At 50.7% G+C, this 24,597-nt stretch overlaps 10 protein-coding genes across 10 annotated transcripts; 4 read left to right on the plus strand and 6 right to left on the minus strand.

The window, feature by feature from the left end:
- Nucleotides 1-737: 737 nt before the first annotated feature.
- VTN00DRAFT_9791 (uncharacterized protein) lies at nucleotides 738-2,219 on the minus strand (the record flags this gene model as incomplete). The annotated part of the gene is made up of 3 exons (XM_069436785.1): nucleotides 738-1,293; nucleotides 1,506-2,080; nucleotides 2,169-2,219. The coding sequence occupies 3 exons, from the start codon at nucleotides 2,217-2,219 to the stop codon at nucleotides 738-740; spliced, it is 1,182 nt and encodes a 393-aa protein (XP_069284390.1).
- A 398-nt stretch (nucleotides 2,220-2,617) lies between these two features.
- Nucleotides 2,618-3,562, plus strand: VTN00DRAFT_9792 (60S ribosomal protein eL6; the record flags this gene model as incomplete). Its single annotated transcript, XM_069436786.1, has 3 exons — nucleotides 2,618-2,737; nucleotides 2,977-3,312; nucleotides 3,410-3,562. The coding sequence occupies 3 exons, from the start codon at nucleotides 2,618-2,620 to the stop codon at nucleotides 3,560-3,562; spliced, it is 609 nt and encodes a 202-aa protein (XP_069284391.1).
- Nucleotides 3,563-4,477: 915 nt separating this feature from the next.
- On the minus strand, nucleotides 4,478-5,707 carry VTN00DRAFT_9793 (uncharacterized protein; the record flags this gene model as incomplete). Its single annotated transcript, XM_069436787.1, has 2 exons — nucleotides 4,478-5,014; nucleotides 5,066-5,707. The coding sequence occupies 2 exons, from the start codon at nucleotides 5,705-5,707 to the stop codon at nucleotides 4,478-4,480; spliced, it is 1,179 nt and encodes a 392-aa protein (XP_069284392.1).
- Nucleotides 5,708-6,557: 850 nt separating this feature from the next.
- On the minus strand, nucleotides 6,558-7,463 carry VTN00DRAFT_9794 (uncharacterized protein; the record flags this gene model as incomplete). The annotated part of the gene is made up of 3 exons (XM_069436788.1): nucleotides 6,558-6,828; nucleotides 6,925-7,100; nucleotides 7,176-7,463. The coding sequence occupies 3 exons, from the start codon at nucleotides 7,461-7,463 to the stop codon at nucleotides 6,558-6,560; spliced, it is 735 nt and encodes a 244-aa protein (XP_069284393.1).
- Nucleotides 7,464-8,165: 702 nt separating this feature from the next.
- VTN00DRAFT_9795 (uncharacterized protein) lies at nucleotides 8,166-9,287 on the minus strand (the record flags this gene model as incomplete). The annotated part of the gene is made up of 3 exons (XM_069436789.1): nucleotides 8,166-9,002; nucleotides 9,055-9,186; nucleotides 9,243-9,287. 3 exons carry the CDS (start codon nucleotides 9,285-9,287, stop codon nucleotides 8,166-8,168), a joined length of 1,014 nt encoding a protein of 337 aa, XP_069284394.1.
- A 211-nt stretch (nucleotides 9,288-9,498) lies between these two features.
- On the plus strand, nucleotides 9,499-11,728 carry VTN00DRAFT_9796 (uncharacterized protein; the record flags this gene model as incomplete). Its single annotated transcript, XM_069436790.1, has 2 exons — nucleotides 9,499-9,868; nucleotides 9,927-11,728. 2 exons carry the CDS (start codon nucleotides 9,499-9,501, stop codon nucleotides 11,726-11,728), a joined length of 2,172 nt encoding a protein of 723 aa, XP_069284395.1.
- A 345-nt stretch (nucleotides 11,729-12,073) lies between these two features.
- VTN00DRAFT_9797 (uncharacterized protein) lies at nucleotides 12,074-15,555 on the minus strand (the record flags this gene model as incomplete). The annotated part of the gene is made up of 9 exons (XM_069436791.1): nucleotides 12,074-12,199; nucleotides 12,268-12,406; nucleotides 13,461-13,550; nucleotides 13,601-13,697; nucleotides 13,749-14,103; nucleotides 14,392-14,791; nucleotides 14,850-15,225; nucleotides 15,287-15,379; nucleotides 15,438-15,555. 9 exons carry the CDS (start codon nucleotides 15,553-15,555, stop codon nucleotides 12,074-12,076), a joined length of 1,794 nt encoding a protein of 597 aa, XP_069284396.1.
- Nucleotides 15,556-16,300: 745 nt separating this feature from the next.
- Nucleotides 16,301-18,685, minus strand: VTN00DRAFT_9798 (uncharacterized protein; the record flags this gene model as incomplete). The annotated part of the gene is made up of 1 exon (XM_069436792.1): nucleotides 16,301-18,685. One exon carries the CDS (start codon nucleotides 18,683-18,685, stop codon nucleotides 16,301-16,303), a length of 2,385 nt encoding a protein of 794 aa, XP_069284397.1.
- Nucleotides 18,686-19,026: 341 nt separating this feature from the next.
- Nucleotides 19,027-20,084, plus strand: VTN00DRAFT_9799 (uncharacterized protein; the record flags this gene model as incomplete). The annotated part of the gene is made up of 4 exons (XM_069436793.1): nucleotides 19,027-19,066; nucleotides 19,126-19,165; nucleotides 19,411-19,784; nucleotides 19,855-20,084. The coding sequence occupies 4 exons, from the start codon at nucleotides 19,027-19,029 to the stop codon at nucleotides 20,082-20,084; spliced, it is 684 nt and encodes a 227-aa protein (XP_069284398.1).
- Nucleotides 20,085-20,702: 618 nt separating this feature from the next.
- Nucleotides 20,703-21,244, plus strand: VTN00DRAFT_9800 (uncharacterized protein; the record flags this gene model as incomplete). Its single annotated transcript, XM_069436796.1, has 3 exons — nucleotides 20,703-20,758; nucleotides 20,833-21,091; nucleotides 21,188-21,244. The coding sequence occupies 3 exons, from the start codon at nucleotides 20,703-20,705 to the stop codon at nucleotides 21,242-21,244; spliced, it is 372 nt and encodes a 123-aa protein (XP_069284399.1).
- Between the last annotated feature and the right edge of the window lie 3,353 nt (nucleotides 21,245-24,597).

The raw sequence follows: 24,597 nt of genomic DNA on the forward strand, positions 1-24,597 counted from the left end.
GCTCTTAAATGAAAGACAGTCTTGTCTATCCGCCGTTCGTGGCCAGAAAAATGGAATACCGCGTCAAAAGGATCTTTAGTTCGTGAATGGAAGCCAAGTTAGCGGATATGCGCAGATCATCCAGGGGAGAAAACGGGGGGGGTGCGCCAGGGCCAGGAACTGCGGAGTGGGAACCGCTCACCGTCAGAAGCCTGTGTCGTCCAACCCTCTTGTGCCAGCGAGCGCAGAGATAATGGACACCTTTTTACAGTCGTCCGGCTGTTTGCGCGGCCAAGTTTGGGAGTGCAGCGAGCTGTGGCACTTCTTTAGACTGTGTCAGCATTGGCTTTGTTGCTGCGGCCCGCCTAAAGTTCCTGTCCAGACTAAGAAGCGCCCGCAACTTTATGCGGTGCGACGACACATGGAGAGTCGCAACGCCCAGCTACTTGGAACGCATACAGAACCAGTACCTTTTTACATTCTTTCATAAGGGGATATAGACTAGAGAGCGATCATTTCATTTATTGGCCTAGGTTGTCTAGTTGTCGGACTCGGTTGCATTCCGAACGGCCGTAGGGCAGCGTTTTAGCGGCAGGCGGGGAGCAGCCGTCATCACGCAGGCAGTGCTAAGGCCAGAACTGCGCGACGAGAATGTACGTAGTGCGGTCCCAGGATTCCAAAAATAACCCCTTGGATTTGACATTGCGGATCCGCCCAACGAACTACTAAATACATGAAATCTCACCCATGATGAGGGTTCACTCGGTTTCCATCCGGTCACCGCGATCCGTTCCCTCTTCCTTGACACGCCTTCTAACCCCCTCGAGAAAAGCCTCGACAGCGTCTCCGCCGCCTAGAGGCACACCGCCTCTGCGCATGAATCCGCTATTTTCTACTGGAATTTTTAGAGCCTCACTGATACTGGGCAAACCGCCGTCTCTCAGAGCTACGGTCAAGCTCCCAAGGCTCTGCGTAAACTGGGGAGAATGTAGCACTTTCCTAAGAATACTTTTCTTCTGCGATAGATCAAGGGATTGCATGGCCGCTTGCGCGACTTCTGGGTTAGTGTCAACAGCAGACACATCATCGATGTCCTGCGCCAGCAGAAGTAACGCAGGTGGCAGAAAACTCAACAGGTGGTCGACGGTATTCGAATCCGCCGACTCGACTAGCGGGAGCGTTGAAGATGGAGGAAGAAGATCTGGAAGGGTAGTGAAAGTTCTCTCGGGGTCTTGTGCTTGGACGTTCTGATTCCCTTGAAGGGACCTGAGAAATTCTTGTACGACCGATGACGGATCCGATGCAGCAGTTGCCCTGGATGGTGTCAGTAGGTTGGAGAGCATTCAAAGCTGCAGTGAGTATGGACATGGCGGTTTAAAAAAAAAATATTACACAGAACGCGTGGGCCCCTAAAATCCCAACAAAAAATAAGAGCAGGCAACATGTGGAGATAAATAATAATGAAGGAGTGGATAAAAGAACCGCAACCATCAACGCAAACGCCAGACTCAGAGAGTTGTACCTACGCTCGTCCACCGTCTGCGCCGCCCTCTCGCGACTCTTGGCCCTCTTCCCTGATGTCTCCTCCAGTTGCATCCATGCCCGCTCCACCACTGCCGCTGTGGTTGTGACCGCGATCATGATCAGTGCCCTCTACATCCTCCATAGTCTCGTCGTCATCGGGGCCTGGACGGCCGCCCCCTCGTGGGAGGTTGGCAATGGCTTGCTGGACGTCAATCTCCTCTCCCTGCAGCAGAGTATTGACGATCTCTCCCAGTCTAAGGTCTCTAGGGCTGAACCAGCTGGGGTCCCCCCTTTCGTGCTGGCTCTTGGACTGCAGCCAGAAGAGGTATCGCTGGGAGCTTGACGAGAACTTAAGCACGTAGATCCGACCATTCGTAGGCGCCTTGCCTCCCGATGGAAGATCTTTGCTGTACGGAATGAAGGTGCCGTCGGAGGGCACCATCACTAGATCCAGCTCGGGTTCGGTCAGAGGTGCGGACCGTGGGCGCCAGCAGAAGTGCACCAATTCATCCTCGGCGTAGAGATAGATGTAGCCGGGGGTTGGCCTGGGTTTGACTTTGTGGGGTGTCACAGAGGTCTGCAGCATGGGGAGTCAGTTCCGTATCCACTGCGGACGGCTCGAGGAGCGGTCGATTCCAAACGCAGACACAGGGGCGAGCACCTACATCGAGGTCGCAGAGACCAGCTTTGAAGGTGATGATCGGCGTTATCGACATGGTTGGGAGGCTCTGCGGGGTATCAAGAGATGGACTGAAGAAAAGAAGAAGTAACCAGCGGGGGACAGAGCTGGAGGTGAAGCTGTAGAGCAGCAAGAGAGGCGCCCGGGATAACGTCAGTGGTGGTGTTGTGCTCAGGCGTGGAGCTCGGGCGCTGCGCAGGCGGTCTCTACGGGCGGCCGCGCACGACCTGACACTTATCAGCCTCCAAGCAGCGCTCCGAATCGGCACTAGCGCGTTTCGGCTAATTGATAGGGCTCGCGTTCCCACAAACCTCAGGATTTCCCGCCCTGGGCCGCACCAAGTCAGTCACACATCAATTCAACAACCACCACTGTCGACAACCACCACCCCCCTCCTTCTTTCTTTTCCAGCACACTTCGTCCCCAGCAGCCAATATGTCGGACTCTACTGTTGGCCAGACGAAGCAGTTTGGAAAGGGTGAGAGGACCGTTCCGCACCCGAGCCAGAAGGCCCAGAAATGGTACCCCGTGGATGACGAGGCGCAGCCAAAGAAAGTCAGTACACCCTTGATCGATGCGAATTGACATGCGTTTCCTATCAAACTGTGCGATTGTTGCGCTGGTGAATGGGTTCTCGTGTTGGCATCCAACGACCGGCGTTGATGGAACATGGTTCGATACGGGATTCGCATGGTTTGATACATGCACAATATACACATATCCATATATTTGTTTCGCAAGAATGCAGAAATTGGGGAAAGAACGGGAATTTCTAACATGTGTCTTCAACGCAGGTTCGCAAGGCCATCCGCCCAGCGAAGGTCCGGGAAAGCCTCCAGCCCGGTACTGTCCTGATCCTCCTGGCCGGCCGCTTCCGTGGCAAGCGTGTCGTCCTCCTTAAGCACCTCTCCCAGGGTGTTCTCCTCGTCACTGGTCCCTTCAAGATCAACGGTGTTCCTCTCCGACGGGTGAACCACCGCTATGTGATCGCCACCAGCACCCGGGTGGACCTGAGCGGTGTCGACGCCTCCGTCCTCGAGAAGGTCTCCCAGCCGGACTACTTCACCAAGGAGAAGAAGGAGCAGAAGAAGACCGAGGAGGCTTTCTTCAAGCAAGGAGAGAAGCCTGAGGTAAGCCTACTATTTTAGCCGACGATGGATCATGGAGTTGGGTTGTCTAGGGGCCACTAGGGGAGATATATACTAATATGCGACTTTGTCTGAACAGAAGAAGAAGGTTACCAGCGCCCGCGCTGCTGACCAGAAGGCCGTTGACCAGGCCCTTCTGGCCAACATCAAGAAGGAGCAGTTCCTCGCCAGCTACCTCGCGACCAGCTTCACCCTCCGGAATGGCGACAAGCCCCACGAGATGAAGTGGTAGATGTGCGACGAAACGACAAACAAGGGCCGTGGGTTCGGTGAGTTGTGGGAGAGAGTGTTTCTTACGAGGGGCGGCTAGAAAAGTGCAAAGTGGTCTTTCATTTTTTTTCCACATATCCTGGGTCATGTGTGTGGGAAAAGGGAAAGGAAAAGCATTTTTTATACAAAAGCGCAAGGAGGAGAGCTTCATGAAATATGTAACTCGATCGATGGGGATCCCTTCCTTTCTTACGCTAGGAATTGTGGTCACTCGAAAACCCGACATGTTATATTATTTCGCAACAAGCCCCTCCAGCGCGGCCGCTTTTGAATGAACCAAAAAAATATCAAAATACCTTTTCCACCAGTCCACATGCCCTACTCCCCCCTTCACGGCTGGAAACGTCTTTTTATTTATGTCTTAAATGTGTTAGAATTCCAACTTTCCAGGTTCAGGTGAAGTTCAAACTACAACAACAACAACAACAACAAAAGCCAAAGCGAACATGGTCGAACTCCCGTCAACCAACCATCTTTTTCTTATCGTTCCCTCGGGGCGCGCACACAGACAAACGACGGGACAAGAATTCCATACCAGGTGGTCTCTTGTCCACTACGTAATCCTTTAGGCCGAGTCGGAATCATGGTAAGCCGGGCCAGGTTTACGCCAACATTTGCATATGATTCAGTACAATTGCCAATCCGCCCGACAAAGAACGTGGTAGACGTTGACTGGTAAATCCGCCGCGAAGGCGGGACCAAATTGGCCCACAGACCAAGCTGCCTTGCTTCAGGTATCTATAAGTAGTAGGTAGGGGGTATATTCAAAAATAACATTAGATGCCTACCTGCCTAGGTAGGTTAGGTTAGGTTAGGTCAGGTATCCAGGTGTGTACACAGTCCAGGTAGGTAGGTAGGTAGGGTACATCTTAAGATCTCAAGAATTCCTCCTCCGTCTAGTCTTCCCCCTAGCAGTAGTCGTCCCCTCCTTAAACAACCTCCTCTTCGACGCCACCTCCAACGCCCTCCGCACCTTGTCATCAACCTCATACTCCTCCATCTCCTCCTCAAGATCATCCTCGATCGTCTCCCCGACCGCCGTCCCGCAGATCCAATCCAGGATGCCCCAGGGCCCGTAGTTCCCTTCCCCGCCGTTGAGCACATGCACGTCCACCCTCCGCGCGATGCTGCCGAGGAAGAAGTTCGTCGGCATGATCTTGTATCCGGAGTACGCGAAGGTCTCCTCGATGGAGACGATCGCCAGGTAGAGGACGTAGGTGAGCATGTGGAAGCGGAAGATCAGGGCGGGGCCGTAGGTCGGGAAGAACTTGGACAGCATGTATGCGGCGGGGTGGTCGTAGTGCGCGGTGAGAGGGTAGGGTGCGCGCAGCGAGTGGTACCAGGATAGGTGGAACTTCCCGAAGAAGGAGCCTGGTGCGTGGAGTATGTAGCGGTGTATCACGTAGGATAGGATCTGTTGGAATTGTCAGCAAGAGAGTAAGTAAAGCAAAAGAATTGAACGAACCTCCCTCCCCAAAAACCCCCTCAACAGATCCTTCACAATCTCCCACGGCATCGGCAGCTTAATCGACACCCTCAACGCGCTCTTCGCCCCAAACACCTGCGTCAAGAGATACTCGATGGCGCCCTGAACCAGCACGCTCAGAGCAAGATTCAGCAGCGCCCACCCAACGACTTTCGCCTGCTTCTTCATCTTCTTCCCACGCTTGCTCCCCGCGGGTAACCCGGTCTCCCCGTGCGCCTTCAGGACCACCGCCGCCGACGGCGTCAGGATGTCAAACAGGAAGAAGAGCAGCGACGGGAGGAGGAAGCATATGCCCCGCACGGCCGCTGTCCCGAAGACCTCAACACGCAGCGGGGGGTGTGACAGCACGAGCGTCGCCCATGTCATGTAGAAGAAGAGCAGGTTCAGGCTCGTGCTGTACGAGGAGAACGCGGGGATGAAGAGGAAGGAGAGAAGGGGGATGGAGAAGATCGCGTCCATGGTGTCTCTGACGGAGTCGAGCGAGTGAGCGATCTCCGAACAGAGAGATGAGAAGGAGGACTCGAGGGCGTTGCTGAGACGCGAGAGCAACACCGTTGTCGATGTTGACTGCGCAGGAGGGGTTGGTGGAAAGAGGAATTTCAAGAAGTTCCCGCCGCGCATCTGGTTCCTGAAAGCTAGCTATCGCTGGTGATGCATGGTCATAAATATGATGGCGCTAATATATATGGCCTCTACGGAAGAGCCATTGTTTGTTGTCACTGTGAGCTGTGTGCCTGACTATCCCAAACCTATCAGGGACGCACACATGCATGAGGCGACACGTCGGTTCTACATCACAGGAACAGTTCACAGCCTGAGGGTTTGCCAGCACTACTGAGCAGCCCCACTTGAGGCATCAACATCTTACGGAGCAATCTGGGGTTGGGCCGCCGGCGCTTTCGACCTAACCATATTTGAGTGGACTCACTGTAATCGGGCAAATTCTGGACCCCCCATCATATCTACACACGTCGACGGTATCTTAGTCATCGGATGTTATCAGTTTCACATGATTCAATTTGATACAAAAGGCACGACTCTATTTCTGCATTGACCGTGTCAGCTTGTGAAGAAATAAGGCGGAGAATATTTTTAAGAGGGTAATGCACCATGACATATTTGCACAGCGAGAAGCTTCCCTTTAATTCCAAGCTGCTTTTGAGATGAAGCTGCATAAGAGCCACCAAATGACGAGGGCACATACTGCTTTGATTGTACCTATGCTCTTCAGCAACGCTCTAATATCCTTTCACAGCAACCTGTCAGACGCCCGAGAAGGGTATTGACAAACTGGGACAAAGTTGTCAACTCACTTAGTCCTCGAAGCCCGAAAGCATCACCAGATGAAAAAACCCGATAATATATAACTCCTTACTGTCATGACGGAAAACACACCTGTTTTGCATAAACAGATTTGAAATTCCTGCTCCCCTAAATCCTGCCACAGTAGTAGGCATGCCTAGGCATGTACCTAGACACTCTCCACGCATTCTTTGAGACTCCGATACATCTCCTCTTCTTTGATGCCTTCCTGATAAGCTTCCCAGAATTCCTGGGGAAACCGCATTAGCTCCTCAGGATCGCTGAGGCCACCCGCAACATGGAATCCGAAAAGAATGCCACCGAGTCGCCAGACTATCTCCGAGTACACCCTGGCTGGGACCGGCGAAGTCACCTGGGTAAAGAAATTGATAACACCTTCGATCATGACAGCTAGGGGTTTATTCGTAAGCGCAAGGGCTCTAGTATCCATGGAATAAAAGTTAGCTAGATTGACCTCCAGAGCATATACAAAAAAAAATATAATCTCAGGCTTAGAACACAAGTAAAGCACCTACGCTCGAACGAAGAATATAATCAAAGAACGTTCTTGCATAACTTCCCCGCGAAACCTGATCGCAGAAACCCAGAATTGCTCTCGCGGAGTTCCCTTCGGTACGGTAGCTATATTTGCCTGACCCACGCCATAAAGCATGGAGCTTTGCGATGCAGAAGCCCATAATCGGTCATGTAGCTACCATGCCATCAGCAAGGTACCTCTTTCAAACACAAGACATAACAGTAGCGAAAAACAAGTCTCTAGGCTTACCCTACGTTCAGAAAGGCGGCCCCCGCTCTGCTGATGGAAAAAGTTGAACCATCTGACAGCGCCAGGATTAGATCCCGTGTTGTTCGAATACCCTAGAGCCATCGCAGCGCCGCGCTCAGCAGCCTCCGTTGCTGCTGCTTCTACATATGAGAGCCAGCTGCCGGGCTCAGCAAGTCCCCTCCGTATGGTGAACGTGGTTGCACCCTCTAAACCACCAAGCTGGTCCGCGGCTGCCAAAAGGCCAAGATGCTCTGCTTGCATGTACTGTTGAAAGTTGAGACGTGTCATTGGGTGCCAGCTCTGGATCTCATCGAAGGAACAACTGAGGTCTAGCCAGCAACTACTGAATGGCTCAATCTCTCTCTGGTCGTCGATAACCAGCTGAGAAGCTTCTTCATGGGACGCTGAAGGAAGCGATGCGGTGCAAGAAAAGAAAATGAAGAGTGAAATTGTCAAAATGAGCTCCATGCTGTGTCCTCTCACTAGGATCAACGTACGATACTCCTAAGGGACAGGTACCAATCAGGATTAGATCAATTGGACAAGACGTATGACCATTCTTTGGAGGAACAGTTGAGAGATGCGAGGTGGATCAGTCTTGGGGTTAACTGCATTTATAAGGAGCGAGCCTTCTTCTGAGAGCCACAGGATGATGACAATCGAGAAGGTAATCGCGACCCTGTAGCAACGCAGGTACTAGCCGACAAGTACTTTCCCGATTAAACCTCAGCCCCGTTCCGGTAACAGCACTAAACAAGCGACCTGGAAGCCTTCAAAGTATGAAGACAGCGTTAAGAGAAAACTGGTCTGGATACACTCCAGGAGCGTCTATTTGGCATTCTCTTCTTCGACAGGCAAACTCTAGGAAGATATGGGAAGAAGGGCATAGAAATAAAAATAATTAAACATGATAAGCTCAGCGCTCAGGGGTATCTTCTACATACACGTTCCGTCGGACAAAGACCCTAAGACCGAAATGGAAATGACTCTTTATGGACTGGCCTTTGGAAGCCCACGCGTCTTACCCCAGTTCCATGCCTTCTTGGTAAGATCTGGGATCACAAACAGGAACACAAGACTACTGAGCCAGTTCGTCAGAGTATCAATGATAACATTGTTCCTCGGGCTCGGTCCAAGAGCGGTGCCTTTCATCAAGTGACCAACGAACATCGTCGTTATGAGATAGTCGCCCCTTTCCAAGGCCTTAATTGAGATCCGGGCCACCTCTTCTGGCGTCTGGGGCTTATCAGCCTCCTCCAACAGTTTGGTAAGTTCTGGTTTAAGCTTCTCTTCGTTCTCAAATCCGGGGGTCAGAATACCCATCGGGAAGACGGTATGGATTTTAATATCAGCAGGAGGTGCAGGGTTCTTCTGGTTGCGACGAGCCCCGTTGTACATCTCGATCTCCTGGCAGAGGGTATCGGACAACGAACGAACAGCGGCCTTGGCGGGGGAGTAAGGGCCGTAACCAGCCACCGCGAAGAAAGCGAGAGTGGAGGCTGTGAAGATTAGGTGTCTTCGCGACGACGGTGCATCATTGATGCTGTTCTGACCTGGGGCAATCGGGGCAAGCCACTTCCTCAGTGTTGCGTGCGCGGTATACGCGGCCGTCCAGTAGACAGTATCCATCTGATCTCTCAACGTGCAGATAGGGGTATCTGTAAAAAACCCAGGATTACAATATCCAGCGCAGCACCAAACGACATCAGGTGGATTTCCATTATTCCATTCAGTAGCCTCATCCACCATCCGCTCAGCGGCGGCCGGGTCGGTCAAATCCGTACTGATGTAGTGAAACCTCTGCTTATCCGGGTTGAGAGCCGCAGCCTAGATGCACAGTCAGCGTTACTCAGTGCCATTTGCAGACGTTGAGGCACACCTTCATCATCTCAACTGTGTCTTCAAGCTTCTTGACGGTCCGCGCGACTATAACGACATTCGCTCCCTTCTCTGCCAGCTGAATTGCTACAGCTTTACCCATCCCATCAGAACCACCGCTGATAAGGACCGTCTACAAAAGAGTAAGCATTGGCGGCAATCAATTGATAGAAGAATATGAGTACGTACCTTGTCCTCGACGACGAATTGGTTTCGAGAGCCGAATCCGAACATCTTGGCTACCGTGTAAGCAAGGATGCTGCATAGAACGACCGAAACTCCCAGCGTCGCCGCTGAGTATGTCATGAGGACGAATTAAAAGAATGTGCAGTATACAATCAATACGAAAAAGAAGGTACACCAAAGGAAAACAGACCGATGAGACCAACCGCTGCCCCTTGACTGCTGACAGACCTCCGGCTGACAGCGTTTCCAGCAGATGACCATGGCGGACCGTCCGCCCACGGATCAAACCATGCAAACATCACCGTTCTGGTCTAGGGCACCGCGGGCGGTGAGGAACACCCAAAATTTTGTCTCCGGCTCTATCAAAGTATTCGCAGCGGAAAAAGAGCCCTATCGGACCACAAACTCCCTGTCCTCTGCACCCCGAACGGCCATGGGCAAGAAAAGAAAGGCCGGTGGTCGCCCCTTTGGGCAGACCTCTGAGAAGGAAAATGAGCCCGCGATGCGCACCAAATACGACATAAACGAGACCTTCGATGAGTCGGAGGACGAGTTTCAGGCGGGCCGCGATCAGATTCTGCTGGAGGAAGGCCCTGAGGCCAAGAGGCGGCGCAAGCTGCAGGAGCAGGGTGCGTCTTTGATTTTGCAATTTTACTGAAGCGACATGAGTGACTGACCCTGCCGCAGAAGAGTTTTTCCAGCCCTCCGACGAGGAAGTATTAGGTTATGACGACGTCGACGAGGACGAGCTGGATGAAGAAGATGAGGACGAGGACGACTACGATGAGAATGACATGCGAGAGTTGTCCAAAAAGGCTAAGAAGCTACGCGACGCCAGTCCGGATCCAGATGTCGCAAACCGCCGCGAAGAGGAAGAAGAGGAAGATGGGATTGGTGCATGGGGATCATCTAAGAAGGATTTCTATAATGCGGATAATATCGAAACGGAGGCCGATGCCTTGGAAGAGGAGGAAGAGGCGAAGAAGATCCAGCAGAAGCGCCTCCAGACTATGAAGGAGGCAGACTTCGGTTTCGACGAGTCTGAATGGCTAGAATCCGGCAAGGACAAAGAAGACGAAGAGCAGGGTCAGGATGGCGTTGTCACGGAAGTACTGCCACAGTTGGAAATTACGGATGAAATGGGTGCGGATGAGCGGCTAAAGATCCTGAAGTCGAGATATCCGGAGTTCGAACCGCTGGCTAAAGACTTCGTTGATCTTCAAGCCACTTATCAAGACCTTGAGAAGGCTGCGAAAGAAGCAGAGGCAGCCACCAAGGCGCAGGACTCTATCCCAATGGCTGTGGTAAAGCTGCGTGCATTGGCAGCTTATCTCGCTTCGATCAGCATCTACTTCATGCTTCTCACCTCTTCTTCGGAGAATAATAATGAGGAAAAGAACAAGCTGGCTATGGCCCCTGGTCAGCTGAGAGAGCACCCAGTTATGGAGTCTCTGGTTGAGCACAGGAAGCTTTGGGAGGAAGTTAAAGATCTCCAGGAGCCTGATGACTCTGAGCCTTCTGCCGCGGAGGAGAGCGATGAGGACGTCGAGATGGTAGAGGTAGAGGTGGCAGAGACCGAGAAGCTAGCGAAGAAGGAGAAGAAGAAGGGCAAGGAAGACAAGCCTCCTGCGCCCAAGAAATTGACCAAGGCCCAACGCGCAGCTCTGGCGGCCCAGGAGGAAGCGGAGGCTCGACGGGCAGAGAGAATCCGCGAGACCGAAGCCGGTCTGGCCGACCTATCGAAGCTGATCGATGGCCAGTGCAAGAAACCAAAGGCCCAGAAGACAGCCAAAGTGTCATTCAAGGGTGAAGACTCGGACTTCGGTGACGAGGACGCTCTTACTGCCCACGAGGCCGAAGAGAAGGCGAAGCAGAAGCGCTCTCTCCGCTTCTACACCTCCCAGATGGCACAGAAGAGCAACAAGCGTAGCGCTGCTGGTCGCAACGCTGGTGGTGATGAAGACTTGCCGTACCGCGAACGCCTAAAGGACCGCCAGGCTCGTCTGCTCGCAGAGGCTGAGAAGCGTGGTAGAAAGCAGGCTACTGAGAAGGAACGCTTGGGCGGCGACAGTGACGAGGAAGACCACCGCCTCGCCGGCGAAATCAGAGGCGATGCCCAAGGCACCGATGACGATGACTACTACGACATGGTCGCTGCACGCGCCAAGAAACGCAAGGAGGAAAAGAAGGCTCGCGCAGATGCTTATGCTGAGGCTGCCAACCAGGGCGGCCGTGTCGAGGTCGAGGAGGAGATCGGGCCCGACGGCAAGCGTAAGATCACCTACCAGATCGAGAAGAATAAGGGTCTGGCGCCCAAGCGGAGCAAGGATGTCCGCAACCCCCGTGTCAAGAAGAGGAAGAAGTTTGAGCAGAAGCAGAAGAGACTGGGTAGCATTCGCCAGGTTTACAAGGGTGGTGAAGGCCCAGGTGGATACGGTGGTGAGCTTACTGGCATCAAGAAGAACCTTGTTAAGAGTGTTAAGCTCTGAAGGTATTGTATCTCGGGCCCTTGCTTTTGATATCCAAGTGGCGTTTCAAAAGGTGTTGCAAAAAAGTGTTTGTGGTCTTGCAGCTGTACATACATTCTGTATAGTCTATTTAAGGATGCTGGTCGGCTCAAATGGAATGCATTGGCATCATCGTTGCATAAATAATGGCCACTACTCTACTACTTTCCATTCTGATAATCTAAAATCTATAATATTATATGATACTCTTCGGAGTGCAGATACAGTTCTGCTGCAAGTAGTGAGCATATAATACTTCAGGAGAAAGCGATAACATCCGCAGTATGAGATGAGTTGAGGACAGCGACCATTCCTTCTACGACTTTTTTAGCAGCTACTACTTGTAGCCGGCTCAAGAATAGCATCGAGGATATCCCTGATCCTCTTAGCAGTAACTTTTAGACCGGCGGTCTTGGAAAGATCTAACTCCAGAAAGTTTCTGGCGATAGCTTCCTATGCAAAAGTTACTGTCAACCTCCGTACACGAGCCAAATGAGGGCATACGCAAAATGCACACTCACCGCTTCCTCAAGAGCTTCCGTCTCTTCTGCTGACATCTTGGCACAGGCAGCTACTAGATTCTCACCACGGGAAGAGAGTACGGCGATTTCGTTCGCTCGAGCGATGATAGCCTGGTCAATTCCGTTCATCCCTGCACAGCTGGAGAAGTGTTTGTTAGTCAAGGTCGATATCAAGATACCTATAGATCAAATTGACAGTTACATTGTTCCAAAACTTTCGTTGCTGCGGCCGGGGAGAAAACTGAGAACATTTAGTTATTCTGTTATTTAGAACGGGAATATAGAGGGCCACACTTGTAGAGGTATGTGATCTGGTCCCCGATTTCCCGGCTTCTCTCATCGACTTGGACCTCCATGTGCCCAAATTGTAATTCAGGCCTAGGTTCGAGAAACCCGTTTTCAAAGATTTCATGAAAATGTGTTGCGGCAACAACCTTTGGTCTATTATCTCCCAGGCTCAAGAGATGTTCGAAAATTCCACAGGCCAGCCCAGCACCGTCTGCAAAAGAGTCCATTAGAGGCATGAATAACTTTCAGGAAGGATACATTACAAACCACTGCAATCAGTTCCCTTGCCAAACTCATCGATGACAAGTAAACTTCTGTTGGTAGCTAGGTTCAGGGCTAGGGAGATTTGCTGCAGGTCAATCATGAATGTACTCTGGACCTAGGGGCAAATAAGTGATCCACGGAAGAGACGAGAATGCCATGGACGATTATCGCACCTTTGAGACTGTCTCGCGAGTATTTATTCTTGTCAAGATTTTGTCCGTCACACCGATCTGTGCGCTTTTTGCAGGAACGAAGCTGATTTTTCAGTCTTGCTATGGTACTTTTCAAGAAAAGTTGCCCCTTACCTTCCTATATGCGCTAAATACACGATGAGAGCGACCTAGACAATATGTAGGTTGAAATTTATTACACATATATGGATCTCCTCACCTGTTTCATATACACACTCTTTCCAGAATAGTTCGGTCCCGTCAATAGCAGCATACTTGGGCCGTGAGGTGCGTCGACCGTGTAAGAACTATCTTCTGAGGTCTCCTGACCAATATCCGATGTTCTATCACCTCGACCTCCTACAAGAAAAGTATCATTTGGGACGTATGATGGTACAGCAAGTTCCTGAAGGAGATGACTTGTGCATTCTGTAAGAATTTACCGAACAGTAGTAGAAGAGGTATCCTTACCGGCCTCCTTTGATCCTAATCACATTTTCTTCCGTCATTTCTGGCCTAACGAGCTTGTACAAGCTGGCTCCCTGCGCCATCGCCAGAAGACTAGAGCATTTAAGCACCTTCCAATAAAATTTTGGACCATCAAAGCTCACCTGTCAAGTTCACCACAGATATCTGACGCCTCCGCAATGATCTCTTCATATTGCAACACCTTCTGAGCTAGCTCGTAGACAATCTCTATTTCTTTATCTATAACAAGGTTAGTTCTTCTAACGACATTGTCGAAAGCTCGGGACCTACCACAGATAAGCCCATACATATCACCCAGCTTGTCATCCATCTCCCTCATTCGAAAATCCTTGAAGTATGCTCTGTTCTCAGTGACGAACATTAGCTCCCAAGCCTCGTCATCTCCATCATATGCGGCACGCCCTGTCTGATCTAGTGGTATAGCGATGTTGAATCCGAGCTGAGGGAAATATATAACGTTGATGTCGATATCGAGATCCTCCGGGATTAACGCGGCAATGTCGATTGCAACTTGTTTCAGCAAACTATCTAACCCGTTGTACCTATCCTTCAACATGTCAAGCTCTTGGTCTATTCCCGGTTTTACAACAGTTCGATGCTGTTCCTCAGAGCTATCGATATCGACCTGAAGTGCGTTAGTTTGGTCCCAAATGCTTCATGAGATAAGCATACTATTTCATGGATCATTGCTCCCAGTCTACGGAGTCGCACTGCATCGAGTATTCTTAAAGCCTTTTATCTGTTAGTGCGTGCTCCTTTCTCAGTACTTCGTGTTCTTGCCTCGGTTCGCAAAGTCAATGACTCTCCACCAATAACTTCCCGTAAAGCTTCTTGAACATCAATACCATAGAAAGCAAACTGACAACATAGTCGTCAATACTTTTACTTTTCTGTGGCATTTGAATTGACTTACTGCCAGAAGTGTACCCCAAACAGTGGTCTTGAAGCCCGTGATCTTTCCGCTTCCCGTGCTGACACCTTTGCGAAGATTGATCATGACGGGGCGCAGATTCTTTACTTGTTTCAAGCCTGCAACCATCTTCTCTAGGGCAGGGACATTATCTGGCCGTAGGAAAACACTTATAAAATCATGTCTCTCACGGATAACTTTCAAGTTGACGCTGGGACGAAGGAAATGCTGTCTAAGACGGGCTTTCCCTTGCGGGGTGTGGGCAAGATGGTGAAATAGGCCGTAAATTGAAAGGCTTTCTTTTGAACCTGATGAGATCCTCCCGGGGCCCTGATTGAAGGCGTTGGGGTGCGATTCAGATTGTAGAATCTTGAGGGACGAAAGAGTATCTGCATTGATGAACCTGCCTCGTAATTAGAAGATAACCGTTTCCATGGCTTGCGTTTGTTATTGAGACTTACATCGTCCCCTGTAGGGTGAACATCTCCATAGAACGTGCTCTGAATGCATGGATAGAGTCATCGTTCGGTAAATATTCGGTTGCTCTCTTGCGTTGAAGATAGGTAAGAAGAGCCCCAGCACAACCGACGGAAGCAGTGTTTTCCATATCAATGAAACCAGCCAAATGCAGAATCTTTCCTTCGTGTGCTGTAAACCCTACATCTTCCGTGTCCACTTGGTCGTCACATGTCAACCCATCACCAGGTACTAGAAACTGTATGTGTTCGTTGTGTTCCGAGGACATCTCCAATGCAACCAGCTTGTTCTTTGCACTTGTATAGCTAAACTCTTGAGAAGGGCGAATGTCAACCTGATAAGGCAGGTGAAATTGGGCATCTGGAGAATTTAGGTAGTTAGGCTCGTTCACGTCTAAAGGGAAAAGAAAAATCAGTCTCACCATCTCCTTCTCCTAGCTCTTGCTGCCCTGATGTGATGAGATGCTCTGCACGGGTAGAAGTCAGGACTACGGTTGGTTTCACCTCGAGCTTCACTGTACACACTGTCAGTTAATTCAAAGGCGTAACTAATGGAGACTAAGAATCACAAACAGGTCTCCACAGCTTCTGTGCCACCAGACCTGATGTCTCCTAGGATGTACAACTTTTCCTCTTGAGCTATATAATAGCAACACCCGACGGTCCCTCGCTCCTTGATATCGATAGCCATGATCACTTGGTCGAGGTTATCGTCCAGATCTCGCTCTAAGTCTGGGCGTCTGTCTCGTCCACTGGCTGAATTTACAGCAATCCTTGGCTGATGCTCTCTTGAGGTAGAATCGCACGAAGCAGATGAAGGAATTCTATTCGAGGCACCAGGTTCTGGGAATAATGGGGCTTCTTCATCTCGCCTAGGTCGGGAACGGCGCGAACTAGAAGCATTATAGGAAGGACGAAACGCAGCGTCCCTTTTCCTTTTAGATGATGAAGCCATCATTTTATTGCCAATTCGCGTTGACACCGAATATTGATGTTATCGAGGAATTGAAGTGGAAGGTTGTCCCAGTTAGGGTTCCCAGCTCCGTCCATACGCAACCCTATCCTAACCAAGTTTGGCCACACTTTCTTTACCTACCTAATATCCCCGGACGGCTTCAGGCTCCAGCCGCTGGTCGAGCTGCCCAGGTGTAGCATCTGAGGGTTTAAGCTAGACGTGTATTAAATATAATGAAGTCTGGTTTAACAGAAAGATTGTGAGTTATAAAATCTATTGGAGATGGAGATTATTCTCTATGGCATCAAGCTCATATTGAGCGGAGAAGAGCTACTGTACAATACATACACCAAAACACAGTTAACACCATGCAATGCTCCCAGAACAAACCCTATGATATTCACAAATTCATGCACCAAGAGACATCTATAATCATATAATGTACAACCAAACGCTCTAATGCATTATAATATCGTGACACTTATGCTTCCGTTGCGATCGCAAGACCACTCTTGTCGGCATTGAATGTAACACGAGCTGTCTGTCCGGATGTGACCTCACCGCGAATGATCTTATCGGCAAGCCTGTTGCCAATCTCCTTGGAAATGAGTCGGTTGAGCGGTCGAGCGCCATATTTGGGATCGTAGCCCTGCTCACAGAGCCAATCCTTGATCTCATCGCCAACCTTCAATGTCATTCGGCGATCATCAAGCTTAGACTGTAGCTCCTTCAGTCGGATATTGACAATGTCCCTAAGAGCCTCTTTCGAGAGTTTGTTGAAGACAATGAACTCGTCGATTCGGTTAAGGAACTCTGGAGGGTACGAGGCCTGGACCACGTCCATGACCGCCTTCTTGATTTCAGGGGAGACTTCGCCATCTCCCTGGTTCTTGTAAGAGTGCAGAGGATCAGCACCGACCAAGATATCAGCTCCAAGGTTCGATGTCAGAACAATCAGGGTGTTTCGGAAATCGACCTTGTGGCCTTGAGCATCGGTAAGGAATCCTTCGTCAAGGACCTGCAGGAGCAGGGAAGAGATATCGCGGTGAGCCTTCTCAAACTCGTCGAACAACAGGACAGCATACGGCTTTCGTCTCACAGCCTCTGTCAACTGCCCAGCGTCATCGTAGCCGACATAACCCGCTGGAGATCCGATCAGACGGCTGATAGTGTGCTTTTCTTGGAATTCGCTCATGTCGAACCTCACGACAGCAGACTCAGTGGAGAATAGGAAGCCAGCCATTTTCTTGCAGAGCTCCGTCTTTCCCACACCGGTCGGACCAAGGAACATGAAAGATGCCAACGGCCTATTCTCTCCGCTAAGACCGGCTCTCTGCATGCGCACGGCATTGGCAACTGCTGCAAGAGCTTCATCCTGGCCTCGGACAGCCTCTCTCAGTGTATCCTCCATGCGGATCAGTTTTTCGACCTCGCCGGCCATGAGCTTGTTGACAGGAATACCGGTGCTTCGAGAGACAACGTTCGCGATGTCATCAGCAGTGACTGCATCATGAATGAGAGTCTGGCCATCTGCGGATGTTTTAACTTCATCTCCGTCCTTCGGCAGCTTTGCCTCAAGGCCAGGGATTATAGAGTATCTCAGCTCTCCAGCCTTGGCGAAGTCGCCCTGTCGCTGTGCCTGCTCGAGTTCGAATCTGGCACGGTCCAGGTCTTCCTTCGTTCGTTTGATACTCTCAATCTCCTCTTTCTCCTTGTTCCAGATTTCCATCAACTTCCCGACCTCCTCTTGTTTTACTTTCAGGCTCTCTTGCAGTTTCTCTCGTCGTTCTTTGCTGGTGATGTCGGTCTCTTTCCGGAGTGACTCAAGTTCGATCTGGATAGTCGTAATCTCGCGATCCAATTCCTGGATCACATCTGGCTTGGATTCCTGCTGCAGACGGAGGGCGGATGCAGCCTCATCAACCAAGTCAATGGCCTTATCAGGTAGGAATCGATCTGTGATATAACGGTTGCTATAGGACGCCGCAGCGACAAGCGCTGAGTCCGTGATTCTCACACCGTGGTGAACTTCGTACTTGTCCTTGATGCCTCGCAGAATGGAAATCGTAGCTGCCACAGAAGGTTCACCAACTTGGATGGGCTGGAACCGTCTGGCCAACGCGACGTCCTTCTCAATCATGCGGTACTCATTCAAAGTAGTCGCACCGCAACATTGAAGCTCGCCTCTGGATAAAGCTGGCTTCAAAAGATTGCTTGCGTCAATGCTGCCTTCTGCCTTGCCCAGTCCAAGCAGAGTATGGAGCTCATCGATGAAAAGAATCACGCCGCCTTGCGCTTCTTCAACCTCCTTCAGGACCGACTTCAATCGTTCTTCAAAATCGCCTCTGAATTTCGCACCCGCTATGAGCGAGCCCAGATCCAAGGCAATAACGCGTTTGTCCTTGATACTTTCCGGCACATCACCTTGCACGATCCTTTGCGCCAGACCCTCCAGGATAGCGGTCTTGCCAGTACCAGCGGCCCCTATAAGAACAGGGTTATTCTTCGTCCGCCTCGACAAGACTTGGATTGTCCGGTGAATCTCGCCGTCTCTTCCGATGACGGGGTCGAGCTTTCCATTCTTTGCCTTCGCAGTAAGGTCCACGCCGTATTGTTCCAAAGCGGGCTTCTCCGGTTCTCCTCCCAAGTTCATCCGGTGCGTACCGCCCGGGGGATGCGGTCGACCGTTGGCATAGTGACGAACGGATGAAATCGGTGGGAAGACACTTCTTTGAAGCGGGACAGATCGAGGCTGAAGCGTCGCTGAAAGACGCGGTCTCTGCGCAGGAGCTAGTCTGTTTGGCGAAGCTAGAGTCGAGGGACGGACCAGGCGAGTCCGCCCAATCTGCAACCTCGCGGGCATCATAGTTGGAGCCTGCGTTGTCAGAAAGGCTCTCTAAGAGAGGGGTGAGATAAGAAGCTATCTAAGATTCAGATTAGATCTGTGCATCATGAGAAATATGTATATATCAACTGCGCCGAGCATTCTCGAAAGCTCCCAGTGCTTCCAAGGTTCGACCTCAAGTGGCGGAAGCTTCCAGCTTTCCGAGTCTAGACGCCGCCGCCGCTCCGGTCACGTGAATAGCCCCTCCGCGCCTGAAAAAATTCACAACCCAATTTTCAGATCCTCAGAAAACTTCTGAACCCCTGATCCCACCCTTCACTTTCCTTCCTACATTTCACATACTAGCCTCATCAGACTTCACCATGGGTTTCACCGACCTTGCCTCCGAAGCTGGCCTTACCGGTGAGCCTCCTACTCTTGTAATGTCCTTTAAGAGTTGGACTGACCATTTTCTTCCGCAGTTGCCAACAACTTCCTGGAATCCAGGAGCTACATTGTGGGGTAAGTATTGAAAATTTTCTTCCCTCCAAGAGTCCCAAGAACCCTTCATGTTCCTGCCTTTCCATTTCATAATATGATGAAAACAAATTGGTCCGTGTTTATGAGGCGGCTTAAGACACCGCTGCATGACTACACAAAATTGCGAGAAATCGCGTTTCTGATTATGCCCCTCCCACCCCTTGTTGCCACCTTGCAAAAGCCGCAGTGAAAAGAAGAGAAGGACGTAGTAGCTGATCGGCACCTAGCCATGCCCCTTCCCAGGCCGATGTTGTGACCTACAAGGCCATCTCCAGCGCCCCCGACGCTGAGAAGTACCCCCATCTCGCCCGCTGGTACAAGCACATCGCTTCGTACGAGTCTGAGTTCTCCACCCTCCCTGGTGACCCCGCTAAGGCCTACACTGCCTACGGCCCAGAGACCACTGAGCTGCCCACCAACCCCAAGGACAAGCCTGCCGATGATGACGACGACATGGACCTTTTCGGCAGTGACGAGGAGGAGGAAGACCCAGAGGCCGTTAAGGAGCGTGAAGCCAGACTTGCTGAGTACAAGAAGAAGAAGGAGGCTAAGCCCAAGGTTGTCGCCAAGTCCCTTGTCACCCTGGAGGTGAAGCCATGGGGTATGTGCTAGACACCCTCGACAACCAACCCGCCCGAACGTAGAACGCATGAAGCTGACTGTTTATCTAGACGATGAGACCAACCTTGAGGAGATGGAGGCCAACGTCCGTGCTATTGAGAAGGATGGTCTCGTCTGGGGTGCCTCCAAGCTCGTTGCTGTCGGCTTCGGTATTAAGAAGCTGCAGATTAACCTGGTCGTTGAGGACGAGAAGGTCTCTCTCGACGAGCTGCAGCAGCAGATCGAAGAGGATGAGGACCACGTCCAGTCTACCGATATTGCCGCTATGCAGAAGCTGTAGACATGTTTCTTTTTTTATGATTGAAGAATGGGTGCCATGATGGATTTGATGTCTCCTCAACTAGCTTTTTAGTGGTTATGAGTTCCTATCTAGCTAGATTCGACCTAGGTGTACATGCCGGTCGTGTTTATGAATGAAAATACAAATTTTTTTTACGAGGACAACGACGAGCACAGTAGTACTATAAATATCTAAAGATTATCCTATGTCAGTCTTGAAAATAGTCTGACTGCTTCGAACCTCGTAGCCGATGTATTCCTACCCCTTTGACCGTGTAGGGTCCTGAATGGCGGGGTTCGCAATTGTTCGCATGGACGCGGGGCCGGGCAGCGACGTTGAGATGCGCAATGGGGTTTTCTCCGCAACCGTACTAAACCACCTGTCGCCAGGTTACTCGGAGCTGCTGCACCAGTAATCGCGCCGCAGAGCGGCACGTTAAAAGACCAACAGACCACGCAAGCTACTGTAGAGGGCATACTCTCTAACCCCCGCCTCGAGACACGCATTCCATACCTATTTGTCTGACGAAGACGCTGTCAAACGGGGAATAAAAATCAAAGAAAGGAAAGAAAAGGGCTCCAAACGGAGGAAACATCCACCGGCATCAGTCCCGTAGCCATGGGCTTTATCTCGCGTCTGATCACCTTTTTCGGGCTGGTCCTACTGGCTCATGCGTGAGTTTTCCTCTTTTCCGTCCAGAACTTCCCGAATCAGAAGATCAACAGGACTGACTGTCACTCACGCACAGGGGCTACTCCGCGCACGAGCACTCCAGCCTCTACAGCAACGCTCGATCTCTAACCTCCTCCCCCAACGCTGCGCTTCCGCCCGACATCACCGTTGAGACACTGGTTGCTCTCCTGCTTGTCTCATTCGGTCTCGTTCTTGGCGCTGAGCGACTGAAGCCGATCAGCTGGAGCGTGTGGGCGGGAGAGATCGAGAAGGAGGGCGGAGCGAGGAATCCGTATCGGGGATTGGAGGAGAGGTATGGGTTTTGGGACATTAGGGTGAGTGATTCCACCCCGTTGGAATGGAAATAAATAAATAATGGCGAGCCCCTGTTGGTGAAGTGAATTTGAGGCTGACAGTGCTCTTCTCTCCAGGCGAAGCGAAAGGAATTCGCGGACTGGGTACGCAATCAGGATGCGGTTACGAAATGATCACAATTATTATTGATGCGGTTTCGGAAATTTGTCGAGCCTTCCTTCGTATGTATAATTAGAACAGCAGCTCGGCCTAATAACTCAGTTTAGTAGTAGTACGTAATCTACTGCGGTTGAAGTTGCATAGCTGCATATATTCTGTGAAGTCAATATCAATTCGAGTCATGCTCCAGGTGGTAACCTCTAGAACATCACAATGACTCTGTGCGACTTCTAAGGCCAGTTATCAGGACCAGACCAACAGTCCTACAATTCGAGAAGCGGTGTGGGTTCACCTAGGAGCTTCAGGAACGACTATGGTTTGAAGACATGAGAGCAATGAGAAACAATAGGTTACTCTACTGACCGCTGGCTCTGGCTGGGAAATATACAATGAGGCGGTGCAATCTCAAGTCTAACCAGGTCAAAAGGTACTTCACCATGTGGCGAACAGTCTAATTCTTCGAAAGCAGTCGCAAGTCTTCGTTGACAATTAGAGCCTCGTATTCCACAGAAGGTCATGCATAGTTTCGATCCTGAATCAGCTTGACAAGGCTCGAGAAACTCAAAGATTCACAAGACATCTCAATATGGTCATCTTTCACGGAGTACTCCGTAATACACCCAGCAGTGTGGCTCAGTTTCATGATGATTCCAAGGTTTAGGGATAGAGAGACCCGTGGCGTTCTAGACACGCCACCCGAGTCGTCGCCACCCACTCCACTGGGTGAGTGGCTTCTGAACACTTTCAGGGGAGGTGCAAATCCGAAATATACCAGATATTCATTACTATTATTATCGCCCATCAAGGGGTCCGGGAAGTGCTTTTATGCGCAGACGAGTGATGCGAAGGCTGAGTGTACTCGGATTTATATACGTTGGTGTTTTCGTACCTAAGTTGTACTCTTAATATATGCTAGCAGCTGCCTTAATGCCTTTATATTCATTCCCCTGATCGCGAGAGATGATCAGGTCAAAGACGTCATTAGATGGATTTGTAGATATCAATTAAGCACTCTCTTCATGGTACTCATACTGCCCTGCTTTCAGAAGTCAAGGATATGAGGTACCTGGGTCCTTGAAGGGAGCGAGCCTGGAAGCTCCATTCCCATGTTGAGATGCTCGTGACTACCCATGCTTCCCCTGAAATGGTCTGGACCAAAACCTAGTAAGGCCGGCCGTTATCGTTATTCGATCTATATTCTAGAAACACATCTCAAACGCCGGATTGAACTGGTACCGAAGCATACAGACTCAACTGCTACAAACAAAAGACATGGCTAAACATTGGAGTGCAGACGGTTGACATACGGTGCCGATTTCTCCCTAACTCAATTTCAAGCGAAAAAAACATATATTATTATCAAGACATATATAGAAACGGTGGATCATGCAAAGGCAAGTCTTTCCTTGTCTCACATCATACTTAGGTAATCTGGCCCTGAATGGCTATTTTGACAAGGCTCGAGCAAACGAGAACGCGAAACATGGCATGGGAACTTGGGATGGCCTAAAAAAATTCACCTGAGTGATTCTATGCATTGTGCTGCCAAGGCGCAAGATGCCAAGACGATCCCGAGCTGGAACTTTGTCTCAACGGCCGTGTAACGTTGTGGTGAGAATCCCGGCCCGTCACTTTCAGACATATCTACCCATGGAACAGCAGATGATCCTTGACACTTTAATATTGTGACCCGTGGGTATGGTGTTGCAGCAAAAGACGAGCATGAAGACACAAGATATCATGTATGTACTAAGGTCTGACCAAATCTGCACATCACACCTTAGGTACCTAGGTAGGTAGTCAGTACTCGTCCGAGACTTGAACAGACTTGGAGAGAGTCTTTGATTTAGTGGCAAGGCTCAAGAGTCAGGCGCCCGGCTGCCGTGTAGGTATTATAACACTGTTCCGTGTACAAGTACCAAAGATAGTGAGGTCCCAGCCGATGTGAACAACCTCATGCTCGGGGATCTGAAACAAGCTCAGCGCCACTACGCACTGCCTCCATCTGTCTGCACACCACCATGACTCTGCATCATGGGTGGCCGTTTGGGCCGCGCAGATGGAACCTTGGAGAAGGGTTACGCTGCTTCCCGATGTTCGCTCATCCTGCTGCTATTTTTGCATCCTGCATCTGTCGAGCTCCACTTTTTTTCCCCGTTTCAATTGTTCATTGAACGGCAAACACACACTGTCTTTTGTTAACAAGAAGAACTACATACATACCCTGTCCGCCATAATAATCCACATGGTGGTAGCACCTTGGCTACTCCGCACTTTACTGTAGATACTGGAGTCTTTCCCGCGGTATGTCGATCCTCTACCGCATTAGTCACGTGGTCGACGCCGTAGTATAGGTGAAAAGACTCGAACACTCGGATGATCCGAGCTTCCTATTTTAGGCCTTGTAGAAATGCCCTACTTCCTTAGCGCATAGCCAATACACGGTAAAACTTGGTCAGACCCGCGAAGATCTTGGGGAATGGAGAAATGTTTGGCGACTGCGGTTTGCCCCGTATGATGTGCCCAGTAAAAAGCTTTGCTCACTCTCCGCTCCCAGAGCGGTATCTGCAGTAGAACTATTAGAGACTTGCATATTGATGGGGAACGGCGTATGGCACTGACAGCTCCGGTCTTGACAGTCGTTGCCTTCTTTGTACAGAACAGCAGTAGTCCATACTGTACAAAAGGCTACCTGCTGATGCAGATCATCCTGACTGCTTAGAAAGCCTGGAGTACAGAAGCCGTTTACCCATCGCCACTACCGCATCGCGGGTCTCGTCTGTGGGTCACTCCAACAAAGTCAGCTGGTCCAGACTCTTGATATCGAGTACAAACGACAACGCGATCCAGCCGCATTTTAGCCCGGATGTTGCTATTCCCGTACAGTAGAAAGCGCAGCAGGACCTTTCCCGAGGCTTTAGGCGAGAACGGTCAGAAAGTGAGGAAAACATCCGGTGGTAGGGAACGCGCGGCCAGGGCCGCCAGTACAGTACTAGACTTAGTAGTAGTCTCTCAACAACAGCTGATGAATACGTGAGCTGGGGCAACAAAGCTTGTTCGCGGAGAGGAGGCCTTGTACGATTACGCAGTGTGCAGTCTAGCAGTGCGCCACCCGCAGCGTGGATCATTGGTGGACGAATCGTCATGGAGATGAGGCTATGGCTATGGGGCATGGCTCTTATGCCTTCTTGCTGCGGCCATGGAAGAGTAGCGAATGCGACGTTCCGGCCAGAAACAGCAGACCGAGACAGGATGACAGAGCGGAAACTGTCTCCTCTCGCGGTGGACCTTTCAGGTAATCTGCGGTGTATGTGGAGCGATCATGACACTGGTTATGGTGGAGAGACAGGACCACAGAGCTAGAGAT

This window comes from Thermoascus crustaceus, assembly GCF_041956765.1.
Source record: "Thermoascus crustaceus strain CBS 181.67 unplaced genomic scaffold VTN00scaffold_8, whole genome shotgun sequence".
Classification (NCBI taxonomy): domain Eukaryota; kingdom Fungi; phylum Ascomycota; class Eurotiomycetes; order Eurotiales; family Thermoascaceae; genus Thermoascus; species Thermoascus crustaceus.